At 35.3% G+C, this 22085-nt stretch overlaps 1 protein-coding gene across 3 annotated transcripts; it reads right to left on the bottom strand.

The window, feature by feature from the left end:
• Nucleotides 1–175: 175 nt before the first annotated feature.
• On the bottom strand, nt 176–22003 carry ATIM (timeless family protein). 3 transcript variants are annotated; one of them, XM_086436791.1, is made up of 20 exons: nt 21495–22003; nt 21247–21399; nt 20969–21128; nt 17279–17597; nt 16248–16385; nt 15975–16167; nt 15739–15868; nt 14588–14810; nt 10393–10559; nt 9041–9119; nt 6199–6807; nt 5741–6120; nt 5341–5484; nt 5143–5247; nt 4610–4867; nt 4145–4213; nt 3791–4024; nt 2346–2462; nt 1733–1852; nt 176–556 (listed from the first exon to the last, which is right to left on the bottom strand). In XM_086436791.1, exons 1-20 carry the CDS (start codon nt 21595–21597, stop codon nt 289–291), a joined length of 3969 nt encoding a protein of 1322 aa, XP_086292917.1. In that variant the 5' UTR covers nt 21598–22003; the 3' UTR covers nt 176–288. The 3 variants fall into 3 exon arrangements, with proteins under 3 accessions (XP_086292917.1, XP_086292918.1, XP_086292919.1); XM_086436792.1 differs by having other exon boundaries at nt 14588–14800; nt 15738–15868; nt 21495–22002; XM_086436793.1 differs by lacking the exon at nt 4610–4867.
• Between the last annotated feature and the right edge of the window lie 82 nt (nt 22004–22085).

The raw sequence follows: 22085 nt of genomic DNA, 5'->3' as shown, positions 1-22085 counted from the left end.
CAAAATCAAAATCTGGAATCAGCATCTAACGTAACAAACGTCTCATATACAGTGATTTACAAGTTATATGTCATCCAAATATCATCAAACAGGTCAAGTAGCTCAAGATTAAGAGACCATGGGGGGGCACAGTTTAAGGGCATTGTCACAACAAGAGATGATAACCATCAAAATATAGAACTGGCAAACACCGAAAGTGATTTTGCAACTCATAAAATAAAAATGATTCCATACTTTTCTTTCATAAATAACAGGTTGACATGATCTCAGCCTCACCACCTTACAATTTTACTCATCATCATCGAAATCAATTACCATCTTCAATTTCCTTCTTACTACAACACTCTTCGGTGCAATGGGTTCCACATCGTCTTCCAATTCAGCGAACTCATCAACCAATTCATCGTCAATTTGATGATCCATTAAGTGATCTACATTGTTCACATAGCTAATACCAGCTAATTTATCAGCTTCTGTATTGCTGTCCAGGTCAGCAAGGTTGGGCACTGCATCACTATGCAGTAAGTCGGCCTCCTTGGAACGGCTTTGAGCATCTCTGCCATAAAAAATAGTAAAAGCATTGGCAAAGGGAACAATCTTAACCTTAAATGCAGAGGGAGACATTTTTACATCGTATTTTCACAGAAGAATCACAGCTTAAATTATTAGATACTATTGTTAAGATTAAAACATGATAGATTATTTTCTAGAAAGAAACACTTGAATTGCCCATATAACTCAACAACATCATCATCAAACTAAAAGCCGTATCCCAGAAATTTGGGGTCGGTTTCAATCTGTTGAAAGCCACATCTGTTGTTAAAAAAGTGTTCGCATCTGATTTCACTATCTCCAGCCACGTTCTTTTGGGTCTTCCTCCTGCTCTTTTAGAATCTCCAACGTGAATATTTCTTCCGAGTTGTAATCAGCCTTTTATTGAACATTCTTGAACCATTTCAGTCGACCTTCTCTTAGTTTATTGTCTATTTGGAGTGACCCCAAAATTTTCCCGAATGCGTTCATTTCTAATTTTATCTTCCTTGGTTTATCTAACCATCCATCTCAACATCCTTCTCTCTGCTACACTCAATTTATTAACATGAAGCTTCTTAATTGCCCAACATTCAACTCCATCAAGCATAAATGATCATATTACCATCTTCAAAATTTCCCTTTAATTTGATTGTGCATCTGTCAAATAATACTCTAGGAGTGCACCTCCATTTGTCAGTGTAATTGGACAGTAGAAGATTAATTAGAAACAGTGAAGTAAGATGTCCCTAATCAGTTTATACAGCAATGTTTGTTATTTCAGCATTTTCTCACTATTCTTTATATGCCAATGTGTGAAGCTTTTTGATGGATTTAAAAAAACCCGTAAAGTCAGCTCAATTTACTGGGTTCAAAATATCAAAGTCCAAATCACAACTGTAGCAAAAAAAAAGCCTACTGTGTTGATAACCTAACTTCTCCAAAATGTTTTAAATCTGTGCTTGCTACAGATTGACACCCCAACTCCAAACTTAAAACATCGATTTCCAAGTCTAGTTAAGACCATAGTCCTATACGTTGAACCATCGGTCCTTGTGGTTTTTGGAATCCTATGTGTGTGTGTGTGTGAGTGTGAGAGATGCTGGTGGTGGTAAACTATTATTTCCAAATTTCAAACTTGATACTTTGAGAACACCAGATAGTAAGAAAAGGTTTTGGTGGAATAGTAAACACAACATACCTGTCTATTGCATCTTGAGGAACTCGAAATTCAGAGTTATCTTCAATTATTTTTTCCTCAACTGAACTGGTCATGAGGTTCTCATCCAGTGCCTTTGATCTAGAATTCCTAGAAGTTTTCCTATATTGAAGAAAAGAAGTGCAAAAGTAAACAGATTAGCATCACTTTCTTGTTTTAGGCTCAGGTCTGGTGGTATTTGGAGAAACTTCAGGAGAAAAAATAACGGCCTTGCAATTGTTCAGGCACTTGGCTGAATGCAAGACCAATATGGTATTCTTGGACTTCAGTCTAAAGGTTCCAATCTCTGTGACTTAAAACATAAAAAAGAAACCTCTCAAGGTGATTCTAAATTTCCCCCCTGTCATGGAAACTTTGAGGTCAAACCAATCTCCTTCATGGTATGGTAAACCATAACCCCATTATTGAATTGGAATCTCTATTAGATTGGTACCTAAATAAGAATAATTCCAATTATACCCTGACCAGTTTTAAGCAACACTACAACCCAAAGTTGGAAAACCATATGTGCGCAGGATCACATAATGAAGAATAATTGAAGCCCGAAAAAGAAAAAAACGTCCCAACATAAACATGATATTTTAAAAATGCTTACTCCAAAATAGAGCTTAGAACTTCATCATCAGAATTATCTTGTGATGAGATATTTTCCATCTTTCGTTTAGGGGAACCTCTGATAGTAACGTCGTCACTGAGCATCTTACTCTTGCTCCTAGAAAGTGAATAAAAATGGGTAAGTTGACCAGATAATGAGGAATATATATGCAAGCAATAGTTCTCAAACTGGGATGCTAATATTACATCAGAAGTCAAGGTGCAGAAACCAAGCTTGATACATAAAGAGGTAAGCATGCCAATGCATCCATCACAACAACTTTATTTTCTATATGACGAGGTATTGAACCATAATAATTTGTAGATCAAAGAAAAGAATATGAAGAGGAACCATATATGAATCAGCCCAAACATGCATTCTAATCTCGTCACTGTATTTAAGTCAATATCACTATATGTTTCTGTGCTACAAGAGTCTGAACAGCTTAATTATGGTACTGATTTCTGAGCTAAGGCTAAGGCTATGGAATAACTCAGTCGAAGGAAGTGATTAGTTTCTCAAAGCGAACAGGATTTCACAATCCTAAGATGATTTAGGAAACAGATTCACGGTTGGATTATTCTGTTTAAGGTAATTTATATTTCCTAGCAAGTTTCCTATTCGAGCTTAGAAGTTGAGTCCCTTTATTAGTTTCCTAAATTCAGTATTGTTAGTTTAGGACTTAAACTATAGCAATCTGGAAGTAGAAAATACTTGCAACTTTAGCAAGAAACCAAATGCTAGGCCCAATTTTGGTAATATATAGAAAAATAAATTACATTATAGTATTATATAACTTAGTGCATGAAGTAGCTATACCCAGATCATTGGTTGCAACATCCAGCAAGTCCAGTGTGATTGAGTGAGATGATACAGCACCATTGAACTGCTTTGATGTTGCGTTCTCAATAGATCTTTGGTTATATGAGCACCCAGGTCATTTTACAACAGAAAGCGGCAATTATGAACTACACAAATAGAATAAAGCCCCTTTCTCTTGGCTGTTGTGAGGTCTGAAGCCTTGGTTGGGAGTAATGATTCTAAAGAAGTCTGTCTCTGTTTCATATCCCTCTATTCTCAATTTTTCTTCTTGTATTTTTGTTTTCTATGCATTGTTTAGCACCACGAAGAAAAACAGCTTACTATTTTGAAAGACGGGCTTCCCTATTAATATAAATGTAAGAAATTTACAGTATAAACTATCAATATGGTTGCAAGAGTTTCTTTGATAAGTTTAAAATTGAAAAGAAGAAAGAAAATAACTGTGATCTTTTATAATTATTTCAAATTTCCTTATAATAACCATATCACTATCACTCTGTTTTCCACATATAAATATATATATATAAATTGATACACGTTTGCATGAGAAACAACCAAAGAAACATAGCTTGAATACCTTAAAAACATAAAGAATATGTTTCCTACCATGAAGAAATATGTACCTTTTCTTAAGTGCTAACAGTGTTTCTCCATCAGATTCCTCTTCTCTTTCATCTGCAATCAAATCTTCAGCATGTTTATCCTTTGAATGCTTCTTAGCCTCCGACAACCTCCTCTTTTGAGGAATTTGTAAGCCAAGTTGCTTGATTTTGCTGGAAACTTGGGCTGCTGTAAATGAATTAGCAGAATCTAGTGCACTTGCAATCATGTGGCTGCATCTTTTATGATCTTTAAACCTGATCATAATAAATAAAAGATCAAATCAAAGAGGAAGGTTCATTTAACAATATCATTTGAAATGCTTCAAGGCTTCAAATCTAAAAAGTCAGCAAGCTAACATGTAACTCAATACTTACTGTTCAAATAAGTCTTTAACCATCACCTCCTGTTCTTTACTGAAAGCACGTACTCTTCTTCTAGAATTACTGCAAAAGAAAAACAAAAATGTGTTAGCTGCTTACTTTACAAAAAAAGGTTAATTAATACATTATGTTTTGGCATACAAAGCCATCCCCAAATCTTTGGGGTAAGGCTTCAATGATGATGTTTGGCACAAAAAAGTATGCCCTAGAAAAAAAAAAAAAAAATGCTATACTAGTGAACGCTTTGTTGCATATTTACAGTTTCTACTCTACCAAAAGCCTCTAATTCACATGATAATTGGTTTTGTTAACAACCCAAATAATATCTTGTATTATATCTCAAGAATATTGCCCTTGCGTTAGAAAAGGATAAGTCGGAAGACCATTTAGTTATACTAATTCATACCAGGAACGGAACTATAAGATCTCAAAATGTAGGGTTGTCAATGCAGTTCTTACGATGATCTTTTCATTAACGAAGTTTCCTCCATTTCGTTAAAGCCAAGAAGAGTACTGTCACTATCCAATGCTAATCCTTCTGCCTGGATTTGATCGTCTCCTCTAGGAAAAGTCTCGTCAGTATGGCGGATCCTTTTCTTTGATGCAACCTTAAGTCCAAGCTGTTTAAGCTTACTGGAAACTTGAACTGGAGAAATTCTTCCATTAGGATCAAGGGCATCCGCAATAAGACGGCTGCATTTTCGATTATCTTTGTATCTAGAATATCAAAATTTTCAAAACAGATGCAATGGAAACAATTTTAGAAAATGGTAGGTGGAACTAAAGGTGAAATAACATCTTAAGCACAATTGGATCTCAAGACAGAAACCAAAACTTATATGCAGTCAGTTCAAACTGCATAAAAATCAGGGAAGTTTAACTTCCCTACATAACAATGAAAATATCCATTTTGCCTTCCAATTAATATGGTAACAGAAGATTTTTTTTCCAGAAAATCCTTCTAAAAATTAAACAAATCTAACTACACCTACTTCTCATATAAGTTCTTAACATTAGTCTCCAGCTCTTGATCAAACACAAGTTTTTTCCTTCTTTTGGGAATCTTTACTGATTTGTGTTCCAAAGAATGATCCTCACTGCAACAGCCAAGAGGAACCAATTACAAGTTAATTATACCAACCAGAAAGAATGATAGAAAACATAAATCAAGTTCTTAATAAATGCCTTACTTTTGAGTATCAACTGAGTTGAAGTTTTCCACCCCTTCAATCTCACTATTTGAATTGGATGCCATGCTTTTATTTACTTCGCCGATATTGTCATCATTTCTGTCTGTTCCTTCCTGAAGCTCGGCCTCATATGGGTCTTTTCCCCTAGGCATTCATATAATAAACTAATCGATTACACAGAAATGGCAACCATATACTTAAATATGGGATAAGAAAAGACTTAATCTACCATCTTATACCACCCAACAATGTTACTGCTTGCTACTTATGGGTGATCTGAGAGGATAGAATAAAGTGATATCTCACCCCCAATAAGGATTTCCTAGGGTTTCCCTCAAGAAATAGTACAATTTAGACTTTAGAGTGGCTGAAAAGATTCAAGCCCCCGCAGATGTCTTACTTCTGATAAATGGGCACACGAGAAAGCACAAAATCAGTGTCATCTTCACCAAGTGAGTCTGCTAAGCTTCTTATGCCTACCCTTCCCTTGTTCTGCAATGAACCCATGTCTCCTTCATTACCACCTGAAACACTTCCCCAATTTCTACTTTCTTTCTTCCAGTTGCCAAGCTCATGCAACAAAGATTCAGAATTTATGTTGTGACACTCTTTGCGTGTCTTCCAGAAGAGTATTTCTACAAAAAGAAGAGGTTGACTCTTCATTTTCCTCAACATTTTCCTGACCAGATTGGTGAGAAAAGATACAATATTTGCATTATCCTCGCAAGTAGATGACTGTTGCTCAACCAAGATATCATGGAATGTGGTGAGGAGCGACAGCTGCAAAATAAGACAAGCATAAATGTTTCCATGTTGCACGTTACAGGAATCTAGTAAATAAATTTGCTCAATTCTAACCTGATATAGCATTGGTGAAAGCTCTAGATCATCACAAATCCTTCGTAGCATGCATAGTATGTAGTGATTTGTACTGGTGGAATTGCTTTTATAAAACTTCAACAACCAACACAAATTTTGAATAATAGTGTTGTTTGCGAAAGTGGACACCAAACTAGATACCTTAAAGTCAACCTCATCTGTAGCAACTAGCCCATCATCTTCAGAAGAATCACCCGTTCCATATGCTAGATCATCAGGACCATGACTAGATTTTTCTTTCTCCATCTGAGCTGAATCATCCCTAATATGGCTTGTATCCATTTTGAATGTTTCAGACTCCTCAACCTCATCATGGACCGAATCATCCCCAATATGGCTTGTATCCATCTTGGATGTTTCAAGCTCCTCAACCTCATCATGGACCGAGATGCTTTCCTGTTTGCCATCAGAACTTGAGTTTTTCAAGGGCTCCTTCAGTGTCTTGCTTGAATCTACTGATGGTTCACAAGTAGAGTTGCCAACCTCATCTTGTGCATTAGCTTGATCCTTTCCCAACCTTTCATCAGCAACTTCTTTTATGTTCCCCAGTACTTTTTTCTTTCTCCCTCTCCTTGATTTTCTAGAAACCTTAATCACAAAACCTTTGCAAGAGTAAGAAAGAAGATTATCATAGCAGAAAGTTTCTAGACTCACGAGAGAAAATCAACAGAAGTAACGAAACAATTTAGGACACCAAGTTATAGTATCTAGGACATGTAGAGGAATATAACGAATCAAAGAGAATCCATGCATGAAAACAGCATAGAATGTCTTCTCATGGACTACTTTTAGGCTATCAGCAACATGAACAAATCTAAAATGATATCCATATTTTTGTTGATACTCCTAAACCAACTACTTTAACAAGACACTTCCACGCAATGCTCTACCAGAGATCAAGAAGACCTACCACGGAAAACTACCCAAGACTACAAGTGTTAACAAGACAGAGAGTGGGAATGGTTGTTTAAAAATCAAATCCCTGAGTACACAGAATATTTTATTAGTCACAAATAAAGAGCAATGTAACAAATCTTATTAATTGCAGCCTCCCTACATTATGATTTGTTTTGAAGTATCAAATATCTATAATTCCACATCTACCCTACAGCTTTCCTTTATAACTAATGCAAGTGACTTCATTATCCCCTACACTTCATGCCCCAAGGCCTAAAACATAAACTATAGGATGAAATGTCGATAATTGTTTTTGCTGCAACCCTAAGAGATTGTGGATTTCTCTTAGCATGTCCAACAAGTCTCTTCTTTTTTCCGATTGTTATCAGACAATAGTAGAGAAAAAGAGAGACAGATGGAAATAAAGTCCTATGACTATTCAATTTCTCCTTTAAAATTTATGCTGACAACGATAAAATGACTCATCTACATGAGAAGAGATCTATGGTGTTGCTAAAGATATAAGACACAACTAAAACTTGTCAAGATCACATTGTGCAGAATTGTGTTCCTGTTTTACCAAGTCACTATTCTAAACTATAAGTGAGTGGACCATGGAATGTATGTAGAACTCATGCACACACACTCATAAGATCCTATTGTTTTGTTCAGCCTCTCACAATTGAGATAACCTACCATTTTCAGTTCCGCAAGCTTCTCTCACTTTAGCTCACTTGTAACTAGAATCCTTAAATATAGGACTTTCTAACCTCAAAGCCGTTTGATGCACAGAATCAAACATACAGTTGAGATTGAGGAAAAACACTGGTTTCCAATGGATCTGTATATGTTTCCCAAGGATCAATTTCATTGGGAATCCCTAGGGAATATCCTCCCATTTCAGCTGTCCTTTTGATGAGCCTCAAATGTCTTCCGAGGCTAGTATTTTCCTTATATACATGGTGATTCATGTTCATAAATCTGTTTATTCACAAAATTTTAAATTACATTGTGTTCATCAATTTTTTGAGGAGCTGTCTAGCAAATTATGGAGTTGTGGTAGCAGGAATTTGCTTCAAATACATCTAATTCAATAAAAAACAAAAAAAGAAGTTATCCTTGGCAGCAAGGATTTAATGTCATATGCGTGGAAATTTTAGTGAGCATATCTAAAACATAACTCATATTTCTTGATGGAAAACAAATTTCACAAATTTTAGTTCGATTACAACTATATGAAGATCAAGTATTTCTCAAGCCCTTGCGTTCTCATAATTGTAAAATCAAATTCTTTTACCTAGAAGAAAAGGCAGGGGATTTTTATCATATGACAATCTATGAAACTCACTACTAGCAAAAGATGAGCAATTAGAAAATAGTTAAAAATTTTAATTATATAATACTAAAACTTCATTGATGGGATCTAAGGTTTGAAACCTCGTTTCGTGGCAATGTTTTGGTCAAGAGAAGCAAAACAGTCTCAACTAAAACATTCCCAAAATATTCAATGTTTTGGTTCATTCGGTTCAGTTCGCCCAAACCGGAACATTCCGTCGAAACAAATAATTGAAAATTTTATATTCTTTTACATACAACTTATCTAAATATAAGCTCTTATCATTACAAAATTATCTAGTATTAATAAGGAATGAACCAACACGTCTTGGTTTGGGCTCAAGTTGAGAATTTTATACCCGAGATTGGGTTGGACACAATCACCAGGTGGTGTTTGTCAAGTTTGACCTAACCTGCCCGAGTTGCACCCTAGGTCTATAGGTGCCATTTATGAAGCATGATATGATCAACTATACTAGGAGCATGATATGATCAACTATACTAAGACTTCAGATTTCATCTTAGCAATAGCCTAAAAGCAAGTAACAAATCATATGTGGTCTAGCTTGAGATCATAACCACAACATACCCTTAGTGTTCCTCGTGCTTGAAGATTCTCCATTAACCGCACAACTACATGTATCATTTCCACCAAGTCTGCAAGATCACTGATGAGAGAAGAAAAATAGCATCTATAGTAAGACATTTAAGCAACTAGAATAGATAGATACAAATAAAAAAGCATACAAGCGTGTGTAGGTGTTAAGTACAACTGGTATCTTTGTATATACAATTATAAGAAGGGATATACATTTGACTGAGGTAGATCCAGTCATGTGTACCTATTGGCACAAATTCCCTCAAAAACATGTACAGTAAAAGTACCAACTGAGACAATAGCATCAGTCTGAAAAAAATGCAGATTTGATGAAACAAATTCTCACTTAAAAACAATTAAGCAAAACAAATAGTTCAAGCTATCATTGGTGAGGCCCCCTTTATACTTGCGATCGCAACCATAGTTTTTTTTTCTAATAAATTCATTTATTATATACTGATTTTTCAAATTTTGAGAAAATGAATAATTCCAATGTTTCAACCCAATGATTCAAAATCAAGGATTTTTTGGACCTAATCGAATACTTCCACATTATTCATGAATTAACATCAAGTATTCCCAGACTACTAAAAATGGCAATTTATAATATGGAAATACAATAAATTTTTAATTTTATCCTATTTTGGGCAGTCTGACTGAAACCCCAAACTATAATTGAAACTTTCCATAACAAATTTTTGTTATGTCCAAACTTGTCACTAGGATCGCAGCAGCATTATCCTTTTTTTTCCATTACACAACTTCATCATTAGAGATAGGACATCATTACTTTTCAAACAAACAAACAAAAAAAAAACCAGAAAGATAGGACATCATTGATCAAGATGCATCCAAAATTGACCTCACTTCTTATCACAGAGAAATAAAATAAAAGTGTGCTTTTTACACGTACAAAATAGATCAGGTTTCATAAGTGAAATTATTTCATATATATATGCTTATGCGAATGTGCTAGAGGTAAGCTAGAAAGAATTGGACCAAAGAGCGAGAAATGATATGAATGCCTATGCAATAATAAAGGAAATAAAAACAGTTAAGATAAAAAATTGATGATGACAATGATCGTCACAATGACAATAAAGATGATGATGTGCATGTGCCCCACAGTTTGTTCTTTGTGTATTGACTTGTGGAGTTGTGGTGTGACAAATGAGTCCACAATAAGTAATGTACACTTCTTTTAACATGGTAGGAGCCATGTACACTCCTTTCTGTTACATAGGAGTCCATAATATTGTGAAACATGAATTTATTGATTAAAGATTTAAGGCATATTTCTCAAAAGATGAAGGAAATTTCTCAAAGTGTTTTTGCAAATAAACCTTTTGGGTTGCTTATGAGTATCAAATGATTTGATTAGGTTCACAAGGTACTGAGTCATCCCTTGATCTGTCTGATCATAGAATATCTTATAAAGAAGGATGCGAGCAGTTTGAGGCTCCTTAGAATCCTCAGGCAATAGTTTAAGCACCAAGTCTAACATGCGAATCTGCACAAGACAAAAGCAAGTCAACATAGGAAAGAGATCGTAAAACTAGTAGAAGATTTGTGATCATAACTTTAATGCTGGAGGAATTTGTCAAGAGTCTTCCAAGAGTGATGAATGAAAAGATATCACGTTGAGACTTGAGAGTTTGTGAGACATCAATAATTTAGAGGCAGTAGAAAACAAATAGAGTGCTAACTATGGACCTCAGAGTTCTATGAGGATTATATATTAAGGAGTAGATATTTTAGAGCTTAAAGCATATGCCAGAGAGAATATGCGCACTTTTGATGGCACTGAAAGTAACATGCAGGAGCTTCTTTTTAACATTGTTGGTTTGCTCTTCTTTTGGTGCAAGCAATTTAAGGAGTTAAGGGGATTCTTTTTTGAAGATTTTATGTTTAGATGGTATTATGTAATTAGGGAGTGATTGTGTCTTTAGTTCTTGTTTTTGTGGCTTGTTTGTTCCTTTCTTTCGAGGACTTCTTGTCCTCTCCTCAATAAAACTTTTACTTGTCAAAAAAACAAGAATAATACTTTTACCTTGGAAACTGGTGCTTCCTTTTTTTTATAGCAAACCATAGTAAACATTTCACACATGATATCAGCTTTCTGCATCTCATCTCGGTAACCACAGTTTAACTGTCCATGATGATGTATTGATAGCTAAATTAAACTGGTGTCTTCTTAATATCTTTTATCCTCTATGATGCTTCCTTATAATAATACGCTTTACCAATGTAAAATTCTCTGCTGGTTGTACAGAAATACAAGCAACTCAGAAGCAATAGGTTCTGAGTAATAAAACTAATTTCTGAGTCTTCTACCTCAAAATTCAGCATAGTGTAGCTCACTCTACCAATGTGATGATAATCCTAATGATATTAAGACTATAACTCATTATAGGTATAGCTCACATTCCCACCAATATGACAATAATATTGATAATAATCGGATGGCAAATGGTTTATCTTCGAGAAATTCAATGATCATATTGAGGTAAATCTTCAATTTGAAAGAAGAAGCTTCTTTACTTCTATTAAATTTTTAAGATCACCAGCCCTTGAAACTTATTCTCCTGAATTAGATTTACCTATCAAAAAAGAATTCAGGTATAGAGTAGTTCTTAATACTACCAGCCTGAACAATTTTTTTCCCTTGATCTCCCTTTTAATCTAGTCCAATTTAAGTATGTTATGTCTCCAAGGTCATGAATGGACAATGAATGCCTGCCATCATTACTAGTTTTCGTTACCAATTGATAACTACAATGTTACTATGTCCCTAGATTGTTGGGATAATGATGAAGACGTTGATTATCTACAATAGTGCAACATTACTACGAGATATTTCAATGTTAGAATTTCAAGTAGTGGCAAACATTCAAGGTGGACCACTCCTACAGGTCACTAATCTGGTTCTAGCACAATGATTTGCATGATGAACACAAAACAAACCAGGAAAAAAGTTATAAAAGAGAAAACGAGTTGTTTCTACAGCATTGTTTTTTGAAACGGCTACAAATAAAGAACTCAAAGTCATCAATCAATCATGTTTCTGTTATTTCAATATCCATCCTGATTTCGATTTGATCTTAGAAGAAGCTTTGGGCTAAATTTTCTCCAATTTCGGAGAACTTGCCATTGCCTCCACGTGTGGGCCATCTTGTTAGGAATGAAACAAAAATTTTAAAATTCCAAGATTTCTTTGCCCTCTTTTACATGAATGAAATATCAACAAATTGATTCAAGAATTGAAAAGACCAATAGGGAAGGTGATAAGATATGATAAGAGTATGAAAGGCGAGCAGTGTTATACAAAAATGAAAGATATGAAAGTTGAACATGTCAGTTTGAAGAAAGTGTAGTCTTCTAAACTCCTTATCCTTAGAGACTTCAAACTAGAGGTAGTTTTGAAGCTGATCAACTTGGTACCACGACCACTTCAAAGTCACAACCACCTCAAATATTTGTGTTTGGATACTGATGATCATCCATTTGTGTTTGGCACATCTTCCGAGTGTCATTTGGAAACACTACTTTCTTATTGGGTTCTCAGACTCTTTTTTTCCTCTTGTTATTGTTGCTTTTGTTGTTTCCATTCAACCCTCAAACATTCCATCACCAACAGAATTGCAAATCCCCTTAAGAGAACACTAATAAAATTACTAAGCAATATTACTTCCCCCACCCCCCACATCAGAAAATACTAATTTAAACCATATTTCTTTTATATCTTAATATATGAAAAGATAAGGAGTACTTAGTAGTATATGATTAATGCAAAGAAAATATGTGATTGTGTGGTTATCCTAGAAGAAGAGGTACAGAATAGAGCATTCTCCAAAAGGCTTTTTGAGGAAATCCCTACAATGGGTGGTCTCCTACATATTTTAAAGTGATATACGTGCTAGAACAGTCAATATTCGACCAATAAAAAATTAACTTTTTGGGTTTATAAGAACCTTTGATGCCTAACTGTTGATGGTGGCGGAGAAAGACAACCCAACCCTATTTCTACTGATTTTTTGCTTTGCTTTCTACATAAACCCCAAATCTATAACTCAATGAAAAGAAAAGAAAATTAAAAACGAAAAAAACAGAGCCCTAAGTTGGATATGAAAAATGAAAGGATAGAAAAAGAACTAGAGGGAGAGGGATAAGCATAAGAAACGGATGGAAATAGATAGAGATGGAACTAAGAGATGAAGAAAAGTAGATACAAAGAGAGATGAATATACATGTGTTCTTCAAAACAGATCAACATACAGTGAGGACAAGAGATGGCAAAAGGGAGAAACACAAAGAGAAAGCGGGAGATAAATGCGCATGTGTTCTTCGAAATAGAACAAGAGACATAAAGGATGAAAGAGAAGAGAGACCCTCTATGATTGAGTTCAAAGTTGCATGAGATTTTGGTTTCCTCACCAAATAGTTTGCAAATGCCAGGTGAATGGTTGGTATTTCCATTGCTTCTAACCCACAAACTAGAAATCAATCATTAACTCAAGGTCGTGCTACTTTGGCAACCCAAAAAGCAATATGTGAGCAATTCCCATGACTTCAGTAATTCCCCTCCTAGAGTCACACTAACCAAGTAGACTATTAATTCCTTCAATATTTCAGATGGAGATGATCATTTGTCATCCAACCTGAGCAAATATACTTTAAAATTAAAACAAACCAACAGAAATATGAGAAAGAGAAGATACTAAAATGCTGAAAAGTGCACATTGATTGCTCATTAAATCTTGTGAAGTTTTCTTAATAACCTGGAGATCATGGATGAGATGAAATAGAAGGGGAGTTAAGTTTTCTTACTGAAATCTTCAATATACTTCTCAAATAGGGTAACTTCTAGGTTCAAACCCTCTTGAACCCAACTTCATTTGCTAACCACTAACCTATACCTATAAAAAATAAAAAATTGGGTAACTTCTCTACTACGCTTAATACAAAGCAAATGTGGGAGAGTCAAATACATAATAGAATTGAAAAAAGGATAAATAAGGAGAAAATGAATGGAGAGAGGATAATAACCTCAAACCCCATTGTTATTATCCACGTGAGTGTGAGATTAGATAAATGCCCTTAATGGGCTGTAGCAATAAGAAAGAGAATTATTCCCGCATACATCACATATCCCAACAAGAAAAATACAACACTTTTGAGTTGAATGGGCCCTTAGTGATCTTCAACAATCTAAAATGGATCTTCCTCTTTGCTCCGATGGTTGTGATCTTAAAAAGAAATAACGAACAGAAATAACATACACAGCTTCATGCCCAAGCACTAAATTTCTTGCATGCATTTAAATCTACAGTATAAGAGCACCAAGTGTGAATGTTAGTCATGTATGACCATTAAAGCAAGTCATACATGAATATTATTTGTATATGTAGGAAGAAGAAAGAGAATATAAAAGCAAAGTCAGATAGTAATAGTGTCAGCCTTAGGTGCTCATATAACCTTGAAGTTTAAACTGTAGCAAGCACACCAAAACGTATGTTAAAGAGGAAGCATGATATTCACCATATTTTTCATAAGAGATCCAGCGGCAGACAAAAACTTGTGGTCATTTGTTTCCTTCAAGCCATCAAAAGCCCAACGCCACTTAGATATTACTAACAAAAACATGTCCTCATTCATTGTTGATGCAATTGGTCCACAGATATCGCCTTTGAATAATGTGCTATCATCATATTCATTGACAAAAGCTTTAGATGTATCAGTTTCCTCTTTTGGCTGTTGTATCAAAGAGAAAAGACAAGACTTAAATAGTAATGAATAAACTTGTAAACATAAGCTCACATCAGAAAGAAGATTAAACATTGAGCAACAAAATATTATCAACTTGGTAATGGAAGAAAATGAAGAAAGGATGACCAACAAAGATATGTATGTAAAAATGCTAATCCATAGATGTACGAGAACAAGGGGAAAACACCAGTATCAAACATTGGGCAAGGCACTCTTACGGGAAGAATAGTATTAGCAGTAGTTGTGAATTTATATCCAGATACTGATTAATACAATAATCGATCAAACTTGACACTGTATGTTTATCATTCACTGACCTAGTGAACTGAAATGAACTTTTTGGTGGGCCCATCAGCCACAGATTTAACAGAATCCAGAAGCAGTTGTGTTACTAGAAGTTTTAAGCTTTTATCCATCCTTCTTCAGCAATCAATGGTCCCCCAATGTCATCACTTGTTTCAAACTGTGGCTTCTTGTTAGGATTGGAGCATAAGAACAAGGAGGATTGATCTCTAAAGGAAGATGACCACGTCAATTTTCCTGCTGTAATTCCATCCTATAGGTCCTTTCTACATTGACTCTTTTTGCTCATTTTTGATAACTTTTGCAACTTGCAAGTAATAAACATCATAATACAAATGCATGCGTAAGGAAAGAAGTCTTCTTAAAGAAGTTCTTTTTTTTTTTCCCTTCTTGAAATCAAAACATCAGTGCAGTGAGCTTTAGCAAGAGAACCTTAATAATATCAATATACTCCGTGCAACAATTTGTTCACTATATTATTTGAATGAGAGGGTACGACCCAACTCAACAAGTTTATGCTCTTCATTAGCTAGCTTAAAGCACTAATGCAAGCATGTATGCATATTGTTCTGCTCCTAGTGTGAGTATCATTAGTGAAAATACAATATCATCTCCCCACCTTTGAAATTAAAAACTTGCGACGTTGAAAAGCTGTAACAAATTGAGCAACGTGGAAGAAAACAACAACGTCATTGTTCTGAATCGCATCATCCTCTTTTTTTATATCCTCAAGAATTGACTGCATCAAACCTGATAAGCGATGGATTTCACAATGAGAAAATTTAACAGAAATGATATGGAAGGTGAAAGAAGCAAAGATTAAACAAACCATGTAGTCACGTTAGAAAATACCTACCATTGTAACCCACTGTTAAGAACAGGTTTAGAAAATCATGGAGCAGTTCCAAAATGTTTTCATTTGATGAAGATAATCTTCCGTGGTCCCACACAATTCTTTTTACTGGACCTCGTTGAACCTTGTGAGATTTGACTAAGCTATCACGAGAGGCAGTACCAGGGTTTCCCTTGAATAGTGTTTTAGAACCATCCTGTTGCAAAGAACTTAGTGGAGTGATTAAAGGTTTAGATAAACCCTTCATAGGCATCGACAATAGTGGCAATCTCATACCATGGCAAACCTAGTATATGTTCCACTGAATTGTGAATGACGATCCAAATTCCGTAGTTTAGTAAGCCTTCTTTTCTCTTCTTCCTCATCCATAATAGACCTGAGAGAGTTAAGTGATGCTTTAACATCACTGTCCGCCTACACAGTAAGAAACCATTTTGAATAGGATTTCCACATGCATTCTAAATACCTATGTATTATGCCCAGATATGGATATAGATACAAACACTAGTGATGATACAAATTTCACTTCCTAAAATCTAGGGCTTGGACATGGAGACAGGCAACCCATTCAATATGTCCATACTATGCTTTAGTTTTTTAGTGTTTTAAGCCATATATCTTTTTTCTTAACATTTACAACATACCAAATGTAATGAAAATTCTAATATTGCAAATATTTTAACATTAAGATTTGTTATGATATAGTTTGAACATATATTTTGTTGACAACAAAGAAATTGTTATGAATTAAGAAATAAACAACTGAATAAATAAGTAGAAATATCCATGCAGTATCCAGTAGTACCACTTACCAGTGTGGGAGTAATATTATGTGCATGTATCTGGGCATGTTGCAGTATCCAGTTATCAAACTCATTATAATCATGAATCGATCGAATAATCAGATAAGGAACATCCATAGCATACAAAATGAATTCAACATAAAAGAAGTCACAATTCTAGGGTTTAGGGTTTCCAAGGATTTTAGAGCATCTACAGCCTAGCTCAATAATTGGCTTCTAATAGGGGACTGGAAAAGAGAAATTTTCCATCCAGACACATACTATGCCAATCAAGTTGACTAAAATAGTGATTTTCTGAATAATCTGGCAAATCAAGAGCATGTTTTAGGGCTTCGAATATCAGAATTCCAGTCCTGCCCTATCAAATCTCCTACCTTAGCAAAACCTGACTCTGTTAGCTTTTTACCTTTTTTTTTGTTATAGTTACCGCATTTCCTAATTTCAAGCAATGAAACTTATTATCCCTATTAGAAACTACTGGGAAAACCAGACAAGAAAACTAACCTTAGTACCCTTTCGAGATGCTTTGGCAATCAGCTCCGGGTCCTGGTCCAGAAATATGAAATGAAAAGTCTCCAATAACAGCAAATTATCTTGACGGAGATAGCCACAAGAACCACCGACATGCTGGGTCAGAACTATGATCAGATCCATAACATTCTCATGGAATAAGATCTCTAGAAATCTATCCCTTAAGGACAAAAATTGAGTGGCAGATCCAGACGCCTTCTGTTGCATTGAGATGTCATGGACTGCTAGAATGTTCCGAAACAGAGTAAGCACCAGCTGAACCAACTTCCAGTCATCCTCACTGAACACCCCACTGCTTGACATTCAATTGGACATAAAATCAGCATCCCAAGAATCAAAATAAAATCATAGCCAAAGAAATAGTGAAAATAGGGAACCAATATAGTGAGAAGTAGATTGGAAAAAAAAAACAACCAAAAAAGACAATCTGGTTAGTAATGTAGTATTATTTATATGAAAGAGAACAAAGAAATGAAAAATAAATTTGGTAGGATTGAGTTATAGAACGATCATTGTCGACCAATTTTGTGTGGTCCACATCTGTATTCTCATCAGAGTAATTAGCAAAGCAAACATAAGTAAATAATATTGCACTAAATTAATTCAATAGCATCAAGTAAGTAAATTACACTTCAGTGGTGAGTATGCTTGAATAGCATATAGTTTAGGTTTTCATCAAATACTAGGACAGGGTACAACTAAGATCAAAATATTTGTCATTCCCCTAGTACTTGGCAGACAAAGAGTTATTCCCATATGATCATATCAGCTATACAGGTTTCACATTCAAAGAACAGCAGTGATCAAAATACACATAAAAAGAATTATGCAAAAGATGATATATTTAGTTGGATCTGTTGCAATTTGAAATTGAAAGGAAGACATCAGCATTAATTCACTCCAGCCTACTTGAATGTCGATGAAGAGTTCCTAGATTCAAACTAGTGCTTTAAAGGTGTTGAAGGTTTATATGAGAACTATAAAAGAAGTGTAAATCTTGTGAGGCCTGTGGAGCACCCTATGAGGCTTGTGAAAAGGAGTAAAGGCTCAATAAATTTTGTATGCCTCATATCTTTTACACCTTTGCTAACACCGCATGTCATAAGTGCCCTCGGATACATATGCTGGTGGTGAGATCGTGTCATATCTTAAAAAGTTTAATTTGTTCCTTTTTCCCACTCAGCCATTTCATCAGCATCCTTATCCCAGCTATTTGGGGACAAAAGTGTTAAAAGTCCCAAATCGGTTACGGACTCAAGGTTTTTGTGGGTTAAATATTTATTGGGCCACTCCACTTAACACCAATTGGTTTTAGGTTGGAATCTGACATGCTATCAGAGCCCATGGGCCGTCTGTTGTTTGTAGGTCCGTCTATCCACGTACCAGGCCTTTGTTCTGTTTCAATTCAGCTTGGACATGTGGGTGGGTGTAAAGTCCCCCATCGATTAAGGACTCAGGATTTATGTGGGTTAAATATCTGTTGGGCCACTCCACTTGACACCAATTAGTTTCAGGTTGGAATCTAACATTGTATTAGAACCCATGGGCCGTATGTTGTCTGTAAGTTCGTCTGTCCACGTGCTAGGACTTATTCTGTCTCAATTTGGCCTGGAAATGTGGGTGGGTGTTAAAAGTCCCACATCGGTTAAGGACTCAGGGTTTCTGTGGGTTAAATATCTGTTGGGCCACTCCACTTGATACCAATTGGTTTTAGGTTGGAATCTGATAAAAAGAAGAATCATGTTCCTCTATTCAATGCAATCGTAGCTGCACCTTTTGCTAATTTAAATGCCCATATCTACTCACAAGACCTTAACTCACATCTATTTGGCGGCCTTCTCACTCTTTGAAGAATCTTCAAAATGCATGTTCCATCTTGTTGGTGTTGTCATTGATCACATGACCAAGTCATCTCAATCATCTCCTTGTCTAATCACAAATTGGAATTACAATTTTTCCGTGAATGAACTTCTTTTTTAATTCATCTTTCTTAATCTTTCACAGTTTCACTCATTCATTTCAATGTCCTCATCTTACGACCATTATAGGAATTGTTTCTCGATTGTATGTATTTGTGCCATAAACCATGGCCAATCTTAGTATGTTCATGTGAATTTTTCTTTTAGTTTTGATTATCCTCAATCTCTCTACCATAGCCACCAAATTCAATGATTTATTGAAAAAGGCACGATTAGATTGTGATTTTTTCTACTTCAATTTAATTGCAAACTTCGCGATTAAAGCACAAATGTCACATCTTACATAACGAAATAAAACCTAACCTCATGTCTTTCTCTATCTCCTTTGTTTCAAACTCCCTTTCATTTCTTATCGATTTTCCCCCTCGGTTTCCCCTCTCTCAAATCTCAACGTAATAGCCTGTGTTCCTCTCTTTTCTACCCTCCTTGTCCTCTCTTTTTTAGGTGACAAGCACTTTTATTTTTTTTCAAAATGGATAAAAGAAAACCCATATGGAGGATATCAATATGGGGTTGGTGATTTATTATCGTAGTTCAATATGGAATTTGAAGATATAATATAAGAACAACAGTTAGTAGGCACAGTTTCACTTTCCTAAGCATATCCCAAATTTTGCCATTTTTTCTAAAATTTTCCCTTGTCAACTTATATCCAGACCCTAACATGGTGACTATGCTCTCTACCTATGAATAATAGAACAAAGAATTAAAAAAGTAAATCTATAAATCTAGGGTAATACTTGGCAATCAATTTTACAAGTGCATCCTATTCATGTATATCCATCTAAGGTTGCAGTCATATACTCTATATTGGAATTGGACCTACTTATTTTAAAGAGTTAATCACTAAAACAGATAAATATTTGCCGAATTTACTTAACCAATCATCTCTTTTAATATTTACGAAAACAGCCATCTACTTAATTTCATCTTTTTTCCGAAAATGGTCGTCTAATGTGCTGTCGTCAAACAATTTGATGAGTTTATCTTTATTCCCTTGAGTTGAATGCAGGTTCATAGGCAGAGTAAGTAAAAATAAATCAATAATAAATGTGTCACTACATCAGATAATTGTTTTCGTGAATAAATATCAGGAAATAGGACATAAGGACATTTTCATAAATATTAAAAAAATAAAATAAAAAATTGATTGGTTCAGTATCTTTTGCAAAACACTTATCTTGGAGGGGAGGCAAGCTTGTTACTGGCTAATGAGTTATTAGGTGAAGACAGGTTTTAAACTCAAGGTGATATCCACACCTACAAATTTTAACAACTTCCTCCAAAAGATCACATAGTAAGTACATTCTCCTTTGTGACATTATTTTATGGTTTCTTGAAGAGGATCAATTAGAGTCTCCCAAGAAATATCAAAGGTACCAACAAGTGGTGAGTGGATAGATGAGGCCCTTCTCTTGAAAACTTTGAGAATGTGTCACTTGGCAATATGGGCCGTTCGAGTACTCGAAGTACCATCATTAGAACATATGTTTGAGGGGCAATGATGGCCGAATTGAGCACCATTTCTTAAACAAAAACCAAAGATAATTCTGAATTTAGCAACTAATCCAAGTGTTCCATGTCTTTCTTTATTCCTTGTTATGTTAATGGTTGAACAGAATTACCCAAAAGAACAAAACAGTAACTTTTTAAAAGAGAAAACTTGTATATAGTTGTAGCTTACCCCTCCAAATTTTCCAGTGGAACTTCTAATATAGAGACGATCACGGCAATTGTGTCGTTACGTGTAATCGATGCCTTTAAGATCCATAGATACTCTATTTGCAGGGAAATGTCGTTGGATGTAGGCTCGATTGGCATTGTGAGAAATACCAAAACCTTCACTGCATCACAAAAAACAACTCCATCATTGATACTTCTATTTATGGTAACAAAGAGATAAAATTAAACCAAAAAATAAAAATAAAAATAAAAACCCTAGAAAATTTAAAGAGTAGTTACCAGCACTTATCACCAAATCCCGATCGTCTTGGCAGTATTCAATGATTGGTATCAAATCCTTGGCCACAATGTTCCATTTACAGACTTGCTTGAAGACATCTCGTGTCTGCGGATCATCTCGCCTCAGAAATCTCTGCAAGTCCTTCAAATTATCTGCAAAAATAAAAAATATGGGGAGATGAAGGAAACGATCTAAGAAGTATAAGAAGAGGTTTGAATTTGAAGCAGAAGAGATTTCAAGATCATACCTAAGCAGAATTCGCTCTTCGTATAACCGATTCGTTCACCATTATCGTCCTCTTCGACAAGTCCAAGATCAGCACAGATGGTGGATAATCCTTCCAGATCCATATTTTGAGAACTCGAATTAGGAAGAAAATTAGAGTTTCAAGAGGAAGAAATCAGGGTTTAGTGTAGATCGGAAATGAGAGAGATCGAAAGATGGAGAAGAGATCTGGCCATTACTGTAAATAATTGAAAACTCTTCTGTTGTTTATGATTCGGGATTTATGGCGCCAAATGGAGTGCAAGTTTTCCCGCGCTTGGGAGAATTGCCACGTGCGAAATCCCCTTAATTTAACACGAAGCGGTCTAGTATGGACTTAGGCGGCAATAATCAGATGTTTAGTTTCAATCTACACCGTTTAACCAATTGCGATGTTCGCGTCTTTGATCCAAGCCATTTGTTTGAAGAGAAGTTCTAGGGTGTATGGTGGGAAAACTCAAGTAAAGGTGTACTAACTCGTGGTTCACTTGGAAAGAGTGGGACCAAGAATAGATGGTTCCCAACCAATCAAGAGATCTTTTGTTTTTGTTTCATAAATCAATCCACCCTCTCA

Source organism: Akebia trifoliata, chromosome 3 (assembly GCF_017979445.1).
Source record: "Akebia trifoliata isolate Shusen 1 chromosome 3, ASM1797944v1, whole genome shotgun sequence".
NCBI classification, from domain to species: domain Eukaryota; kingdom Viridiplantae; phylum Streptophyta; class Magnoliopsida; order Ranunculales; family Lardizabalaceae; genus Akebia; species Akebia trifoliata.
Note: the sequence above shows the minus strand (reverse complement) of the source record. Positions and strands in the feature narration are given on the sequence as shown.

Bases quoted from the DNA above. Each gene is read 5' to 3' on its own strand.
- ATIM (XM_086436791.1), bottom strand. From the start codon at position 21,597: ATGGATCTGGAAGGATTATCCACCATCTGTGCTGATCTTGGACTTGTC. The intron at 21,129-21,246 runs GTAACTACTCTT...TTTGTGATGCAG, and splicing joins GGATTTGGTGATAAGTGCTG to TGAAGGTTTTGGTATTTCTC. The intron at 16,386-17,278 runs GTTAGTTTTCTT...CTTACTGTGTAG, and splicing joins CATCTCGAAAGGGTACTAAG to GCGGACAGTGATGTTAAAGC.